Below are 19445 nucleotides of genomic sequence, written 5' to 3'. Positions count from 1 at the left end.
AGTTCAGTCACTGCACACAGACACTGTTATTCAGCTTGTTTCTCACTTTTAACACTTCCAATAAACAAACCTCTTCAAGGACCTCGTGTAGATCTACGAGCAGGATTCATGACATCACAACTAGTTTGGAGCCAATCATGGTCGAGTATTTAACTTACAAATGTGTGATATGGAGACTCGAAGCCTCTAGTGAACAAACACTGGACTTTACAGTGAAGGAGGAGACTTCTTGTCCAGCAGAAAAACTTTAGAGATGAAATATATTTACAGCTTCACACATTCTGGAGTTTTAATGAGGGAGGAGAAGATGTTTAAGAGGTTGAATGAGGAAAAACAATATCAGACACACATTATTATTCCAAGCAGAGTATTTTATATGTCTGGAAACATAACTGGAGAGGATCTTTAAGGGGGCTCCAGAGGTCCTTGAGAGGGTTCCAGGTATCCTTGAGGATAGTCCAGGCTCGATGTGGGAATCAACTGTAAAAGAAGTTGGTTTTATCATTAATTAGATATTTTTATTTTGGAACTTTGCCAAACTTCACAAAGCTGATGTCACAACATGTAAATTATGATATCCTGTTATAATAATTATAATATCCTATTTTTATTTTTATTTTTCATTATTCTGCAGTGGCGGCACAAGGAATGTGACTGTGAAGCGCTCAGGCCCTCCAATATTATAACATAAAGGGGATAACATATTATTTTCACAATCAAATGATGCCAAACTATATGGGAAGATAGTCTGCTACCCTGTGTGTACGAATCTGAGAATCTGACCTGCAACTACAAATCCAAAACCAAAGGACACAGCAGGAAACAGACAATGGAGGAGTCTGTCAAAATCAGTGGTTTTAGAGAGGAATTCTAGGAGAAATAAGGAAAGACATTTCTGATCTACAGAGAGAGATGAAAAGTTTGGCATCCAATCTAAAGTCCACGGCATCCCATGTGGAAGAAACCAAACCCTAAACCACCTGATGCAACAGCAGAGGGTTGAGGTTGAACATGAGGAGGGAGTGAAGGAGAAGACATAATTTACTTGAAAACTCTTATTGCTGATAAACTTGGCATCTCGTCTGTAAATAATGTGCAAGCTCATCGTTATCTGGTTACTCAGCCTCTGACGGAGGGAGCGACCCTCCAGTCTATCGTTGTCCGATTTCTGCAGTGGGATATGAAACAGAAAAGGCCACTTGTTGTAAAAATGAGCAACAAATTGTCTTCAACTACAGCTGGTTGTCTAAACTGCTGCAGGAGAAGCGAGGCTACACGTCCATAAAGAGAGAGCTCAAAGAAAAACAGGTGAAATCAACCTTTCCATCCAAACTGAAAGTTTACACCAAGGACAGCGCCTGCCGCTCCAATCCGCTGCTGAGGCGAGGGAGGCCCTCCAGGAGGGGGTCTTCTGGATTAGCATCATGCAGGATCCAGGGTTCAAACTCAGCAGTCCCCAAAACATACAGACAGCTCCAGACTGGACAGCTGGACAATACGACGCTCCCACGTCTAAAGCTAAAGGACCTGGGTCTAGGTAGCATGAATTCTTGGACTCTTCATACCAGTTACAGGAAAAGGTACCGTAGAATAACACCCCCCCCCCCCCCCCCCCCACCCCCCGGGACTATAACGGTGTATTGTGTGTAAAGTTTCTTTTTGAATTATTTCTCTTTGTGTTTTTTGTGTGTCCGGTTGGTCAACAGTGGCAGCGTCCATAGATCTCACAATATGTGTAACTCTAATAAACTTCATGGTATGAAGTTTTAGAGGGATTAAAAATCCTATCAAAGGAAAGAAAATCATGAATTTTGCTATAAGTAAAAAATGTAATGTTTTATTTTTGCAAGACTCATCTCTTTCACCTTGCAGTTAATAAATTAAAAAGGGACTGGGTTGCTCATTTGATTTCAACCAAAAGTAGACTGGTGGCAACACTATTTCACAAAAATCTGAATTTTATTGCATCATTTAATTTGCTTAGGGTCTCTGCTGAAGAAACAAATGGCTTTTATAATTTATATGCCTCTCCTAACTCCGATGGGACTGACTGATACTCACGTTGCTCAGTTACAGGACATTCCTATAGTGACTGGTGGTGACCTTTATGTAGATCTGGATACAGTCATAGACCGCTCTCCTCCTGTTATAAACAGATGTCAAAATAAAGCTGAAATAGCCTTGAAAACGTTAATCAAAGATCCTGCACTGACTGATATATGGAGATTAATCCATCCGGTAGAGAGGAACTCCACATAACTCAAGACTTGATTTCTCTCTGGTAAATAAGGCCTGGCTGAGTAATACCACATCATGTGAAACCCGCAGTCAGCACATTTCTGACCACAGTCCAGTGGAGCTCTGTGTTATAACAGACTCATTTTCCTGCAGAGCTTCTCCCTGCAGGCACCATTTAAAACATTGCTCTATGCTGAAATTGATGTTTTTTTAGAGCATATTATGGGTTCGGTCTTAAACTTTTAACTTGTATATTAAAAAACATTAAAGTTAAAATTTTCTCCCTGAAGATATATATGAAGATATTGATATTGTATCTTTAGGGATTATATGAAAAACTGTACCAATCAGGGTTCGCTGCTTTTGGTCAAGTATCCACAGAATAGAATATGGAGCTTTTACTCAGTGGTATTATTACTGACAAGATGCTGGGAAATGACTTAACAATTGAAATTAACACAGCTGTTCACCAAATGGCCACTGGGAAATCTCCTGGCCATGATGGTCATAATTAACTCACTCCCCTGCTTTTGGCTCATTTTATTAATGTTATCCAGGAGGGAACATTTTCTGGACTTTCTGATGATTGCTGAAGAAGATAAGGACCTTAGTTTATGCAAGAGCTGCCACTCTCTATCAGTTTTGAGTTGGGCTATTAAAATATTGGCGAAAATGTTAGTAAATAGATTGGAAAAGGTGATAACATCCTGAACAAGTTGGGTTTATAAGACATTGCTTTGGTGCTGATAATATAAGGCGTCATGGTGCACAGGTACCTCCCCCAGTCCCACCACAGCTTCCAGACAGACCAGTTATCATGTTAAAAGTCTTAATAATTCTTTGAGGTTTATTACTGAAAACAAGTCAATCTGAGTTTTTGAAGAATTATTTATTCTAGTTGGACCTTTAACTAGCTGAGTTAAAGTCTAGACTAGATGAGATCTGCTTTAAATTTTTCCTACTTGTTTTATCATCCCAGTTGATATTAAATCTCCCATCAGAAGAATCTCTTTTCTAGAATCACATCCTGTTTACTGTGCAGTTGATCATAAAACACATTATTGGCAGAAGGAGGGCGATATATTACAAAAAGGAGAAAGCACATTTGAGGTGACAAGATTACATTTAGTCCAATATATTCCAAATTGTTACAAGATGACCACTGTAACACTGGAAAGCATCTCTTATATATATCATCAGTCCACCGCCCTTTCCCTCAGTCCGGCCTCTCCTACAGATGTTATAGCCAGGTACAGTCGATGCAGCTGTTTGCATGCAGCCGGGTCTCTGACAGGCATAGAAAGTCAAGATTTGAGTCTCTGATCAGGTCTTGTATTTGATCACTTTTTGAGAAGACACTGTGAATATTTGAATAAATTTAAAAGAACCAAAATTGGATTAAACTTTGAGCTCTTGTTTCTCTGATAGAGATATTTAATCAATTGGTAGAAATGAATTAAAATGGTTAAAAAGGCTAAAATTTGGAGATGACGGATGGAGACGGCCAAACAACTCATTCCTCCTTACGCCATCTCGCCTGTGTCATCAAATAGCTCAATGTAAGAGAAATGTAAAATGAAGCCATGTTGTCAGATTTCTGAAAGGTCGCTGAAGCTCAGTCAGTGAAGGAGGACAGACAGAAGAGTTCACCTGACTGGTAGACTGGTAGAGAGAAGGCCTTTAACAAACCAAATCTGAAATACTGTCTTACAGGTCAGTAACAGGAAGTCAGTCCAAAACAGTCTAAAGGGGCAACGCAGGCAGGCAGGTCACAAACAGGTGGAAGGTCAAAACTTCAGGAAGAGGAACAGGAAACAGATACAGAACAGGGTCAGGGTGGCTGGAAGACAAGTATATAACAAATAAACATAGACAAACTGGATGTCAGAGACCAGTATATGTAGTACATCAGTCCCAGTACTACATATACCAGTATATGTAGTACTGGGACTGATGGTAATGAGCAGCAGGTGGTTGTCGGAGTCATGACAGTTTCTTTTATGTCTAAATAATCCGTCATTTACATGCAGCGTTGTACGGAGACACGTCGTGTTTCTAATGATCAGCTTCTGCAGTCTGAGTGTTTAGACGGTGAGAAGATCAACGTTTTGACATCAGACACTGTAATCTACTCTAAATATATAATCACACCAGATGGTTTAAGATATTTGGACACAGACATGTTTTAAATTTAGATCAAACTGATTATCCTCTTTATAGAGTTTTACCAACAATTAGAAAGATGGAGAAATGTTTCTGCATTAATCAGCTGGTTTCCTTTCTTGACATCACAGTGACGCCTCCTCACGTAATGACTAAACAAACGAGTCGTATAATCTGATCGGATGTTTGTTCTTAATGTTTCAAGAACTGAAAATGAGCTGAAACAACAGAAACCTGTGAGGATGTTCCCACACGTTTCCTGCATCTGCATATTTCACTACAAACTGAAGTCATTCAGAAAAAAACTGAAGAACTGTAGAAACCCCTCAGTAACAGAACGAGGTTTCCTTCCTGTTTCAGACTCATGCTTTCTATTTTGTCTAAATGTAAACTGAGACTTCAGACTTCCTGCCTCCTGAACTCGTCTTTGCGCTCCACTGTGTGTCGACTCTTCTCCGTAAATGTAAACTGAAGCTCGCGGGTGTTGAACCGCATCGTCTGATCAGTGATTCACTCAGCGCTCTGCGGAGTTCTGTGGTCTGAAGGGAAGTTTGAGTCCTTGTTTCCAGACTTGTTGGCTGTTGAAGCCTGTGACCCTCCGTCATGGTATCAAACTGAATCATCATCCTGTTCATTTATCTTGATTAACAAAAAATCAATCTCATTTTCAGGTTTTTAAGGGAAAATTTAATGGATGAATTCTGTGTTGTAAATGTTAATTATTAGATTTTTTTAATGTTTTGTCTGCAAAGTTTCAAAAAAAAGAAAAAACAAAACTTACGATATGAAATTCATCCCTGAATTTATACCTTAAAGTCTTCATTTAAAGTTAACGTGATACTTTTATGCTATTTGGAACATTTAAAAAAAAACCACAAACAACACAGATAATCCATCAACAACTCAAAAAATGTTTAATATATTAATTTAATCAATCTATTAATTAACCCTAAATTTGCATTGTAGCTGCAAAATTAAACAATTCAACAGTACAAAATATTTTTAACAGTTTTAACATAAAAACTTCTTAATTTATTTGTTAAATAAATGAATAGTGAATAAGAATCCTTTAAAATGAAACTCCCTTAATAACATCTTAAACTCATCATTCATGGATGTGATCAATATTTAAATTAAAGGAAATCTGCTTTATTTATTTAAACACGGCTGCAATGTTCAGCTGTCCATATACTTTTGGCCATGAAGTGTATTTTTGTATGTCAGACGTCATCGTGAGATACCCCACAGCCTCAGCCTGGCCCTGAGAGGAGGGAGGTGGTGGTTATGATGGGGGGGGGAGGGGGGGGGGGGGGGGGGGGGGGGGGGGGAAGGGGGGAAATTTCCAATTTACAATGAATTTGCAGACATCAGAGTTTCAGTTTCTGCCGGGATCAAGCTTTATTTAAACCACAAGATGACAGAACTGCTGCAGACGTTCTCAGACGAACCACAACAACCACCGACCAAACGCAGAACCAGATCGACATACACCAGGACCTCCAGGACCTCCAGGACCTCCAGGACCAGCTGAACCTCCATCAGACCGTCAGAGACTCGGAAGGTAAGTTCACCTGTTTTTCATGTTAGATATTAAATTAGAAAACAAACTTTCTTTTCTTTTCCTGAAGAGAAAAAGTTTCACTTTAAACATCAAGGTGGTTGCTATGGTGACATCAAATGTTTCATTCGTAAAGAAATCAATATAATCAATCAATAAATGCAGCATTTAATCAATGATCACAGAATCAGAGTCAGGGAAATAAATCTCATATTGATCATTTATCAGGAAACCTTTCAGAAGTGTGTTGATTAAATTGATCACTTTTATAATATAAATTATTATATATAGTTATAAAATCAATCAATCAATCAAATCAATCATTCATGTGATCTATTATTATTATTATTGTTTTAAATGTTTCATTTCTCAACATAAAGCTTCTGTAATATGATCAGACATGTTTCTATTGATTATAGATTATAATATAAATATATATAAATATTGAAACATTACTGTGTTTTAGATTAGTTTTTGTAAAAATAATAATAATATATAAAATGTTCAGTAAGTTCTGAATGTTTTTGAATTTCCTTCATAAAGATTCTTATTATTGTTTCACTGGAAAAACTAAACGATCATCATTAATATTCCAAATGTTTCTTTCTGTTCTGCAGCTACGACACATTTTACATTCATGATCTTTACATTTTAAATAAAGTTTGAATAAAGTTTGTACCGACCAGACCATCAGCAGGTTTTAATATTCAGGTTCCTTCACAAACAAAATGGAAGAAATGTGAAAAAACATTAAAGTTGAAACGTGTTGTAAAGTTTGTCGTCAGGAGCAGATTTCCGGGTCGACGGCGGTCAGAAACAGCAGAGGTGGAAATATTTGAAACAGATGCTGATAAGTTTCATTTCTGCAGCAGTTTGTCCTGCTGTAAAGCTGAATCCTTGACTCACTTCTCACTTTTACTCATTTTCATTAATGTTGAAACTTTAAGTTAGAACATGAAGCCTGTCAGTCGAATATGATCATCGCTGTTTCACATCGTTCTCGGTTACACGGCGCTCGAGTCGAATGGAAACTATCGGTACACTCAGCCTGCTGCTGTTAGCCGCGGTCGAGTCCAAACCGTAAACCTGATCGAGCCATGACGAATATTTCCATCTCTCGTTCAGACGCTTCGTATCTGAATCTGGAAAACTGGCTGATCGGAAAGAGAGTCGAGTTTTATGACGAGCGGCGGCACGGACGCGTCCCCGACCGGCTGAATCATAACCAAATATTTAACATGTTTGTACCTCAACGTAACAACGGCTGCAATGGAAAAGATGAAAAATGGAAACGAACAAACCTTTAACTCCGTCACTCGTCCTGAAGGAAACACGCGTGTTTATCAGAGGTGGAAGAAGTACTCAGATACTTTACTGCAGTAAAAGTACATAAGTATTATGAGCTTGATGTAGTTAAAGTATTGCAGTAAAAGTACATAAGTATTATGAGCTTGATGTAGTTAAAGTATTGCAGTAAAAGTAGTGGTTTGGTCCCTCTGACTGATATATTATTATATATGACATCATTAGATTATTAATAGTGAAGCATCAGTGTTAGAGCAGCATGTTACTGTTGTAGCTGCTGGAGGTGGAGCTAGTTTACACTACTTTATATACAGTTAGATAGTTTAGTCCAGTGGTTCCCAACCTAGGGGTGGGGCCCCTCCAAAGGGTCAGCAGATAAATCTGAGGGGTGGTGAGATGATTAATGGGAGAGGAAAGAAGAAAAAACAAAGTTCTGATACACAAATCTGTTTTCAGTTTTTGGACTTTTTCTCTAATCTTTGATTTTTGCTGAAATATTGGATCATTTGAACATTTATTGAAATGAAAGCATGTGAGAAGTTTAGAGGGAAAAATCACTATTTGGTGGAGCTGTTAACAACTCATAGACATGTGAAATGTGACCCCGACTACACACTGCTTTTTGTAAGACGTCAAAAGCCAAAAAGGTTGGAAACCACTGGTTTCATCTTTAACAATGTGTTGTATTTTAAAAGCTTGTTATATTATCCATTGTGTCAAATCTTCATCTGAAAAGTAACTAAAGCTGTCAAATAAATGTAGTGGAGTAGAAAGTACAATATTTCCCTCTGACATGTAGAAAGTAGCATCACATGGAAATACGAACATGAAGAAACTACAAATGAGTGTGAAAAATAAAATCCAACATCTGAACTGTTTTTATCTTCAGCTTTAAACAAATCAAACATTAACAGACAAGTTTCTGACTTCAGACAAAATAAATCTATAAATCTAAATGTCTAAACATCAGAGGCCTGAATGAACCTGCAGTGACTCACCTGGCGGAGAAGACGTGTCCTGGTCCAGGTCTCTGTGGTTTGGATCAGAGTCTCTGTGGTTTAACTGGGTGACTCACACAGGTAGATGGCCTCTGATTGGCTGATGGGTCCTAACAGACAGCCAATCTGCTGCTCTCTGTTTCAGGTTACCTGAACACACCTGAAGCTGCAGGCTCACTCAGCTCACCTGAAGCATTTCAGACCAGAACCAGCAGAACCAGCAGAACCAGCAGAACCATGACTCCTTCATCCGTCCTCCTCCTCCTCCTGCAGCTCTGCAGCCTCCAGCTGATGCTTGTTGCCATGCCGACCTGCCATCTTCAGGGAACTTTAGTCCAGGAAGCCCACAACCTCCTCAGAGACCTGGTAGGACCCTGACCTTTGACCTTTGACCTTTGACGTTAGCAGAACGTTAGCAGAACGTTAGAGTGCTGCCTTGCTCACAAACTGAAACTTCATCTGATTTCTGTCAGACGACGTCTGAATATTTAAACTATTTAAACCTGAACTGTTTCCTGTCTGACCTGCAGGGAACGCCGTTTCCTGTCCACTGCCTGCCGTACAACGCCAACATCTCCTTTCCAAGCTCCGTCTTCCCTGCTGCCACAGCCAATCACCCACAGGTAATCCTCTGACCTCACCTGAGCCTCTCAGCCAATCAGAGAGCTGCTTTTTATGTTCAACCTGTTTATGTAAAAACTCTGACCTCTGTTTGATTTCCTGCAGTGCCGCCGGGCATTATGGGTCGTGTATGAGTCACTGGACAAGGCGGGGCCGATATTCAACGATGAGGATCACGTGCCACCTGTCGGAAAGGGCGGAGTCAACTGGGACGTCAAGAAACTCGACGACTTCAAGAACGTGCAGGACCGACTGCAGGAGCAGGGCAGCTGTGTGAGTACCAGAACCTCCAGTCTGAGGAACAGCTTCTCTCATGTTCTCCTGTTCTCATGTTCTCATGTTCTCATGTTCTCCTGTTTTTATGTTCTTATGTTCTTCTGTTCTGTTCTCATGTTCTCATGTTCTCGTGTTCTTCTGTTCTTCTGTTCTTCTGTTCTCCTGTTCTTCTGTTCTTATGTTCTCATGTTCTGTTCTCATGTTCTTCTGTTCTCATGTTCTCGTGTTCTTCTGTTCTTCTGTTCTCCTGTTCTTCTGTTCTTATGTTCTTCTGTTCTTCTGTTCTCCTGTTCTTCTGTTCTTCTGTTCTCATGTTCTGTTCTCATGTTCTCCTGTTCTTCTGTTCTGTTCTCATGTTTCCTGTTCTCATGTTCTTGGGTCACTAGATAAGGTTTTGATAGGTCAGGTTTCAGATTTGGTTGAAATGTTCTGGGATGTTTTTTGAGCTGTGAGGAGCTGCTGGCAGGGTGAGAGCTTTCAGTCAGAGTCATGGTCATCCTCCTGTGATGTCTGATGTCCGTTTGTCTTCTGTCTGCAGCTGTCGGACGTCGATACTTCAGGTGTTCTGTCTCCTTACTTCGGTAACGTGACTGCTGTCATTGAGCAGGTAAACTCAAAGTGATGAACATAAAACCTCATGAGATGAAACCAAAGTAAAAATTACAGTCTCATTTTTATAGTAAGATTATTTTGTGTGTAAATCAGATAAAATGTAACATATATCAAAACAAACAAACTCAGGGGCACAAAGTGATTATTGTTGAGTTTATTGTTGATATTTATCAACAGAATATTTAATTAATTACTTAAATTTTTTTACAATCTTTTACAAAAAATGAACAATACAATTAAATTTAAAATGTAATTGACTGTATAAATGAGTGAAACTCCTCATTACTTCTCCATGAATAAATCATTGGATGATCAGTCTGTCAGTCAGTGTGTGGACCAATCAGAACTAAGGGGGCGTGTCTCTGTGTGTCACTCAGGAAAACGCAGCCTGTGGTTGGCAGGCTCTGAGGAGAGATCTGCTCTGGGTCCTAAAGTCCGCTCTGCAGAATCACCACAAGTGTTTCACCTGGAGCCACGCCCACTGATGAACAGAGCCCCGCCCACCGACGAACAGAGCCCCGCCCATCAATGACGGGACCACGCCCACTGATGAATGGAGCCACACCCACTCATTATGTTAATTGATCTATTTATTTACTTATTTATTTATCCATTTATTTATTTACACTTGTATTTTATTTAAATAATTTATTTTTTCCAAAATTAATTTATTTGTGTAATTCATTTCGTTATATTTATATTTTTATTTTAGTTTTTATACATTTTATAAATTAGTTGTTCTGTGAATTTCACTCACACACACCCAAACACACACACTCACACACACACTCACACACACCCACACTCACCCAAACACACAAACACTCACACACACACACACACACACTCACACACACACACACACACACTCACACACTCACACACACTCACACACCCACACACACACACACACACTCACACACACTCACTCACACACACACACACACACACACACACACACACACACACACACACACACACACTCACAGAGTAAACACTGTGACTCAGGTGCTGTTTCTATTATCTATTGTCTAATTGCAGCTTCGTCATGTTTCAAACATTCATGATGAATAATTGTCGATCAGTCATCAGATACAGACAAACACCAGCTGCAGTATTGATCCTCTGATCAAACTGATAAAACGGTGAACTCACAGATGAAAAATGTATTTTTATATTCTCTAGTCAACGGTGTTGTCAGAGCTTTGTTACAATGTGATGAGATCTTCTCAGATTAAACTAAAATCTTTGCATTAAGTCTCTTGTTTCTTCATTCTTGATTCTTCAGTCTGAACTTTGTCAGGTTTGACTTGACAGCAGCAGCTTGTTTGATTTGTTATTGTGTTATTTCAGTGAATAAACGCTGAATATTTCACATACATGAACGTGTTTGTGTTCGATCACAGACAGAAATCCTCTCCGCTTCAGTCTGAGTTGTAGATTTTTATGAAACACGCTCACGTTACTTTTTATTTGTGGTTCAATAAAGAGACATTAGCATCAGTTCACTTCAAAGAGTGAAGAGGTTTTCTTGTTTATATCAGATAATCTGCTGTTTCTGTTAAGATGACAAACAAGTGAAAACAATCGGCAGGAAACAAATTCATGTCTTTGTGTTGTGATGAAGCTGTTATTAAAAGTAGATATCTTTCAACGTTACAATCTTTTTAGTGCCAAAGTTCCTCTTTTTGTTACTATACTTCCACCTGCAGCTCAACAGGGAAACACTGTCCGAGGAAACACAAAGAGGGAATTTGATGCTAAAAAGACTGTAAATGTGTCAGATATCCACTTGAACTCTACCTTACTGATCGGAGGTCAGTTTCATGTTCAATAAAATGAATAATTTTTGTTCACTTTACATTACGAAAACAAGTAGTTACAAGAAATGAAGTGTGCTGAACTCAAAATAATTTTGCTTTTTAACGTAAAGCTGCCACAATTTTCTGTGTTTTTACAAACGTATTATCTTCTAGTTCACATAGTTTAGTAAATATTAGTCATGAGTTTGTATGACAATGCTTACATCAACAGTATACGTGTATTGTTAAGCTCAATGAACTGCATATAAATGATCAGAATAAAAGATAACGAGCTAAAGCTTTTAAAATAATCGTCAGCTGCTCATATGAACCATCAGAAGATCCCTTCCCGATGCACTTTATGCATGATTACACAGACCAGAAACCCTCAACCCAAACACATCAACCACGTACAACAAACAATAAAAACTATGTCAACGAGTAAAACCCTCAGTCTGTTTTTATCATAATGAACTAATGTATGTGTATATACATATGCATTATATACAGAGACTGATGTGCACTTTTATAAAACTGATGATAATCAAATTGATTAGTGTCCCGGAGTCGTAAAACATTATTAATTGCTCTTTGTGACCTTTGAAGATTAATGAAAGGGTATGTATGATTGTATGATTGAAGTATGATTGACAGACCGTGTTTTACTTTTACAGATATCTTAATGAATATGATTGTTTAGAGTTTATATGTGTTGAGGCAGCCTCCCTTTTCATTCTTTCCTTTTGATTGTTCTGTCTGTTGTAATTCTGGCTGATTACTAGGCTGAACTTGCCTGCAGTCCTAAAAAAAATGGGGCAAGTAATATATTACTATTTCTATTTCTCTATGTATTTTTCTATATAGTAGTTTTCTATTTTTCTATGAAGCAGTTTTATGATATTTTTTTCTGGATGATTTATGTGTATCAGTATCAGACAGTGTTGTCTAGCTCTGCTCTGATTGGTCCAGTTTGAGGGTTGATTGACTAACTCTAACCCAGATCACAGTCACCTGAGTGATGAATGTGTTTGTGTCCATTTATTGCTTGTTCTGCTTTGTGATTTGAGAATTCCTGATGAAGATCTTTGATCGATTGAAACGTTGCTCAATTAAAATTCCTGGGAGCTATTAGTACAGTGTGCAGATCTTTTGTCTGATTCTTGCATGAAAGAACATGTCACCCAGTGCAGCAGTGTGACTCATTGACGTGTTTTTAAAGGTTTGTGGACAACAATGGAGGTCTACAGCACAGAGGAATAAGATATATCAGCTTTGATGCACACAATACTTGTTAGTAGATCAGTTCATTATTGGTTTGGATGCAAACATACAGAAAATCACCAACCGTGTCATTGAAGTAGGCAGTCAGACAAGATTGTAGAATTGACGTTGCTCTGCTCGTTTGATGCCTGACTTGTGTGGTGAGTTAGCTGGTGAGACCTCAGACTAGTTGTTGCTGTAGAGTAAAGTAGCCGCTTTTTACAAAGCAGTTGGCATCTACATTGTAGCCCCCAAAATACTTCCACTCACTGCTTCTGATGTAATTATCCAATCAGCACGGCTTTGCTCACTCGTGTCCTCCCTTTTTTGACTTAGTTTTGATTAGTTTCACTGATTGGTGAAAGAGCATGCAAAAGGTCAGGCTGATAGTGAATTTTAAGAACGCCCTCTGCTGGATCACAAGGTAAACTACTTCAAACAGCCTGTTGCACGAATAGACTGTAAATTCTGAATTCAAACAGGTCATTATAGTTCGAATATTTAAGTTTTCCCCACACTCGAACAAAAGTTCAAATTTCCACTTTTGAATAAAAAGTGACAGCTCTGCTGCACAATTAGTGGAGTGAGTGTTTCTGTAATCAGAGTGATACATCTTCTCTCAAGCTTATTGCTTCACATTGATTTCAGAGTCACTTTATCCCAGTTAAACATTCATTTATATCACATCAATAATTTAAACTGAACAATCCAAGAGTTCTGAACCAAGACCTTCAGTACTTGGATCAAGATGCTTGTGCAAAATAAGATGTGTCAAATTTAGTAGTTTCGGTCTTTTGATATGTCATATACTGTGTGTAGATACATATTTAACTCTGTATTGTTTTTTTTAAACATCAATTCTTAAAGAGGGCCTATCAGGATCGGGGCCAAAAAAATGTGATTGGACCATCCCTGGTGAATAAAGCAATCCAAGTGGAGTAACGGCTGGAACAAAGAGGCAAAATATACAGTTGGTATTTTAGCATTTTGTATGCTTTTCCCTTGTGTTTTACTGCAGCAAACAAGACATCAGTGTGGACCGAATTGTAGTTCTCTGGTGTCTACGTATGCCGCTGTGTAGATACCTACAAGGTAGGGGTTAGGGTTAGGGGTTAGGGTTTAGGGGTTTGGGTTTAGGGGTTAGGAGTTAGGGTTAGGGTTAGGGTTAGGATTAGGGTTAGGGTTAGGATTAGGGGTTAGGGTTAGGGTTAGGGTTAGGGTTTAGGGGTTTGGGTTTAGGGGTTAGGGTTAGGGTTAGGATTAGGGTTAGGGTTAGGATTAGGGGTTAGGGTTAGGGTTAGGGTTAGGGTTTAGGGGTTTGGGTTTAGGGGTTAGGAGTTAGGGTTAGGGTTAGGATTAGGGGTTAGGGTTAGGATTAGGGGTTAGGGTTAGGGTTAGGGTTAGGGTTAGGGTTTAGGGGTTTGGGTTTGGGTTTAGGGTTAGGGTTTAGGGTTAGGGGTTAGGGGTTTGGGTTTAGGGGTTAGGAGTTAGGGTTTAGGGTTAGGGGTTAGGGTTAGGGTTTGGGTTTAGGGTTAGGGTTTAGGGGTTAGGGTTTGGGTTTAGGGGTTAGGAGTTAGAGTTTAGGGGTAGGGGTTTGGGTTTAGGGGTTAGGGGTTAGGAGTTAGGGTTCAGGGTTAGGGGTTAGGGGTTAGGGTTTGGGTTTAGGGTTAGGGTTTAGGGGTTTGGGTTCGGGTTAGGAGTTAGAGTTTAGGGGTAGGGGTTAGGGTTTAGGGGTTAGGGTTTGGGTTTAGGGGTTAGGAGTTAGAGTTTAGGGGTAGGGGTTAGGGTTTAGGGGTTAGGGTTTGGGTTAGGGTTTAGGGATAGGGGTTATGGTAAGGGTTAGGGTAAGGGTTTAGAGTTTAGGGGTAGGAGTTAGGGTTAGGGTTAGGGTTTAGGGATAGGGGTTATGGTAAGGGTTAGGGTAAGGGTTTAGGGGTAGGGGTTATGGTAAGGGTTAGGAGTTAGAGTTTAGGATTAGGGTTTAGGGATAGGGGTTATGGTAAGGGTTAGGGTTAGGGTTTAGGGGTAGGGGTTATGGTAAGGGTTAGGAGTTAGAGTTTAGGATTAGGGTTTAGGGATAGGGGTTATGGTAAGGGTTAGGGTTAGGGTTTAGGGGTAGGGGTTATGGTAAGGGTTAGGAGTTAGAGTTTAGGATTAGGGTTTAGGGGTTGGGTTAGGGTTAGGGTTAGGGTAAGGGTTAGAGTTTAGGATTAGGGTTTAGGGGTTAGGAGTTAGGGTTAGGATTAGGGTTTAGGGGTTAGGAGTTAGGGTTAGGATTAGGGTTTAGGGGTTGGGGTTAGTGGCGATATTCAGCCCGAATTTCCAGACAAGTCCCACAGAATTCTGGCAGAGGTGTTGTATTGGATTGCAGGTGTTTGTAATGAAATGCTTGAAATGAAATGTCAAGGACTGTATTTGAAAGCTGAAACGGACAGATCATTTTTGCTGCTTGTGCAAGATATGGCAACATGCAACAATGTGATTGGATAGCATTGATCAGATGATTTCAATCAGCTGAGTCAAACTATATATTTTAATTTGCATACACATTTGTTCAAGGCACACGTGGCTCACTAATGTTTACATTCAGTGTAGTATGTTACTTGAAAATATCATTTTGAGATTGAAAGGATGATTTTGGTGATTTTCTATCTTTGTCTTCATGTTTGGATCCAAACCAACAATGAACTGATCTTTTACTCTGATTAATAAAGAGTCAACAGGTCATCTCTTCACTTTCATTACTAAGACTTACATTACTGACTATAAACGTGTTGACTCAGTTGGCTGTTACTCAACACTGAGTCACACTGAAGCTTTGAGGTTTAAAGACGCAGTGACTCACCTGCTTTTGAGTTCTAACAGAAATTATTCAGCTCAGACCTCTACCGAAGTATTTGCATTTACTCAACAGTTAAAAGTTAAGAATCAAACTGCAGATGTGACATTATGTGGTATGTAGGATTACACTTTACACTCTGCTCTGTTTGTTCTGTTCAACATGTTTGTACCTGTCTGTTTGTAATGTTTAATAAAGTTATTCAAGAGACCAAAGTGACTCTATCAGTTTGTTTATTTTCAGACACACATGAAACACAACAAGCTGTACAAGTCGTCTCATTCAGCAGAAACTACATCTAAAAAATTAAAAAACAGTTTCACCAGGATTATTGTTGAGAACTGAACACTTCACAGTGAATTATTGCTTCATATTTTGAGTCAGTGGACTCTTTAACCTTCTGCAGTCCAGTTTCATGTTCATGTTTTGTTTGAACATTTAGCCACTTTAACAAAGTCTAAAGCTACCAGGAGCAAAAATACAAGAAAAATGACACAAACGCCTTTACAAATGTAAAAGTATTTATTGATAATCACAGAAAATATGATTAGCGAACAATTCAAGGTAGTGAAAAATATAGTTTCACTGCTCATTTGTACAAATAAAACAGAAACATGTCAGAAATGAAACTGTAATAAAGTCTGTTTACATGTACGGTTTTATTTGACCTGGGTAGTTTTGTTTAAGAGCAGATGTCTTAAAACTGCTCCTCAGTGCACTGAATGTTTGCGCCTGTCTACACCCACTGTTTGGATGGGAAAACAGCCAACACCATGAAACAAGGCTACCGATATTAAACTGGGACTTTATTCTCAGTTTGCAATACAGCGGATCTGGACACATCAATACAGACTGGAATATACCATCAGAGATGCTCCATGAAAATATGCTGAGCACAGTAAACACAAACAAGCAAACTAAGGAGAAGAGAGGAGAGGAAGCTGGTCTGAGACAGCAGCTGAAAAACACCACACGAAGGAAACTCCTGCCTCCAACTATCCTTGCAAATGTACATTCATTGCACAACAAACTGGATGAACTACAGGCGAATGTCTGCCACCTGCAGGAGAACAGGAGACGTTTCTGACTCAGATCTGTATATTCAAGTCTGTGGCACACTGATGCCACTCAACAGAGATGAGACCATCACCAGTAAGCATGCAGGGGGTTCTGCTGGCTCCTGCATACCAACCAGTTACTCAAAGAGAGAAACCTGTTACAAAAAAAATCTGGGTCTGTTCAGAGAACATTGAGGCCCTTAGAGGTTGTTTTGAATGTACTACATGAGATGCTCTTGTTGAACCAGACTCAGATATTAATCAACAAGTAGATGTTATCATATATTCACTTCTGTGTGGACACAGAGATACCCTTGAAGAAAATTACAATTTACCCTAACAATAAACCCTGGATAACAAAGGATTTAAAACACATCTTCAATAAAAAGAAAAGGATATTTTTTGTGGGACAATTGAAGAAAGGAAAGAGGTTAATACAGAGGTCAAGAGAGCAGTGAGAAAGCAAGACTAAATCATAAGAGTAACCATGGTGACATGTGCTGAGCCTGGAGAGGAGTATGTCAGGTACGAACACCAGCACAGGCCCCAAATGCATACACATAGAAACTATCAGCCATGAGTCTCTCAACAGTAAGTAAATAAGTTCTTCTCCCATTTTGAAACTCAGGACTTTAGTGCGCAACTTAAAGGACCACTATGCCAATTTTCAACATTATCTCTATCTATCCAAGTTAGGGATATAGTGTGAAAACAACAACAGTTCTTTTAAATGTTGTCTGTGTCTCTGGAGCGTAGCTTCAAAATCTCCTGTTCTTCTGGGAACCAGTGACGTCACTGGCTCTCTGAAGGACTACAGGCTGTTTTCTGTAGTGGTGTGTTCAAGGACGATGAAGTATGGATCATCCAAAACACCCACATCTACCATGTTACACCACTAAGAAGGAAAAAGCAGACACTGAAATATCATACTACTAGATTAAAATATCAGCATATTTGGAAGAAAACTAGTGTCGTGACATGAGGCTGAATAATCAAACTCTACAGTCTGGACTGTGGAGGACGACTACAGCAACATAGCCGCAGCCACGCTAAGCTGCTAAGTTTATCAGTGATTCATTCAGAGGAGTTGAATCTAAAACAAAAACGTGAGAGATGTGGAGTCAGACAAAACAGAGCGTGGAGGACGGAGCTACATTACAAAGACGTGCTGCAGCTTTGACTCGGTGACCTGTGAGGATGGACAATCAAAAAGAATGAAGACAGACTTAAAATGATTTGATAAACCCGACATTGTTTTCTGACAATATTATATGAGACTTAACTCTGAGTGCAGAGCAGTGAGCAGCGGCTATGACCTGTGCTGCTCATGTGGCGGCTGCTAACAGTTACATCCAACCCCTCGCCGGCACTTACAAACACATACATATACTACACATACAAACACATTCGGCATGAGCGTTGATAGTAACTTAACGTATGCGCCTCTTTATGCTTTGCCAGTCCTATCATCATCTAAAACATACAGCACACCATTTGTGTTATGATATTTGCACACCTGTAGGAATGAGGAAACACATTCAGTAAATGTAAAGTCTCAGTAAAGTACTCGTATTTTACCGTACTCTCCCGCTCCGTCCTTAAACACAACATCAGTATCTGACTGGACTCAGTCTAAATATTTTAAAGGGCCAGATGGAAGATGTGGAAGGACATTAAAACTCTGTGCTGATGAACTGACTGATGTATTTCAAAGAATAGTCCAGCTTTCTTTAGACTCTGGAAGAATTATAACATGTAAAATCCTCATGAATACAGCATTAACATCACCGGTCATGAAAACTCATGTAACTGGATCAGCTCTCGGCCGCCTGCTGGTGTTGATGATGCAAAGTTATTTATTGTGAACTCTTTACATGAACATTTAGAACAAACAAGCACATACGCAAGATGACTTTTTGTTGGTTTTTCATCAGCCTTTAATACAATGCAACCTCACATACTAGTAGAAAAGCTCATATCTTATTTCCATTTAGATCATAAACTCATCAGATAGATTATCAGTTTTCTTACAGAAGTTATAAATGGTCAAAGATCTGAATCAGTTTGTACTTCCACTTGCTCACTGTGGGGTTGTGTTCTTTCTCCCTTACTTTTTATTTTGTATATGGATGAGTTTGTCGCAGTAAATATAAAAATCACCATATTGTAAAAATTTGTTGAGGACTTCTGTCTCTTCTCAGTCAGATCAGTCACATGATGCAATGATGCCAGAGTTTGTGGACTGGTGCGAAAGATCTTTTCTAGATTTAAAGGTGCAATAAATGACATTCAGCCTCACTGGATCTCAGACCAAATCAAACGTGTCATTTACTTAATAAAGGTGGAAAAAACAACAAAAAAAGAACACAGACAGCTCATGAAACTCAGATCAAACTGTCAAACTAGGCAGAGCTGATCAGATATGGATCAATATTCTGTTAGTGCCTCAAGTGTTTTCAGAAACATATTTTAGTCTTCTGTTTAGCTGTAATATGAGAAAGTTTGTGATGCAGCTGCCATCTTGGAAACAGACATGGAGGACACAGAGGGACACTAACATGCACTAACATGCACGCTCACATGCACTAACACGGTCTTGTGGCCGGTGCAGCTACCAAAACAAAGAACAGAGAAGCTTGAATAACAATACAAACAGAGTGTGACTTCATTCACTACTCAGGACGCCATTTCTCCACTAAATCTTTACAAAGCAAA

The 19445-nt window shown here is 39.2% G+C and overlaps 1 protein-coding gene and 1 long non-coding RNA gene across 2 annotated transcripts; one reads left to right on the top strand and one right to left on the bottom strand.

Annotated features, from left to right (window-relative positions):
- The first annotated feature begins 5791 nt into the window (after positions 1-5791).
- Positions 5792-10324, top strand: ifnphi3 (interferon phi 3). Its single transcript, XM_044332170.1, has 6 exons — positions 5792-5962; positions 8408-8628; positions 8793-8885; positions 8989-9156; positions 9698-9766; positions 10149-10324. Exons 2-6 carry the CDS (start codon positions 8500-8502, stop codon positions 10254-10256), a joined length of 567 nt encoding a protein of 188 aa, XP_044188105.1. The 5' UTR covers positions 5792-5962; positions 8408-8499; the 3' UTR covers positions 10257-10324.
- On the bottom strand, positions 5887-8412 carry LOC122967495. Its single transcript, XR_006398620.1, has 3 exons — positions 8263-8412; positions 7261-7333; positions 5887-5972 (listed from the first exon to the last, which is right to left on the bottom strand). It is a non-coding gene; the product is annotated as an uncharacterized LOC122967495 (long non-coding RNA).
- Positions 10325-19445: the final 9121 nt, after the last annotated feature.

Source organism: Thunnus albacares, chromosome 17, assembly GCF_914725855.1.
Source record: "Thunnus albacares chromosome 17, fThuAlb1.1, whole genome shotgun sequence".
Lineage (NCBI taxonomy): Eukaryota > Metazoa > Chordata > Actinopteri > Scombriformes > Scombridae > Thunnus > Thunnus albacares.
Note: the sequence above shows the minus strand (reverse complement) of the source record. Positions and strands in the feature narration are given on the sequence as shown.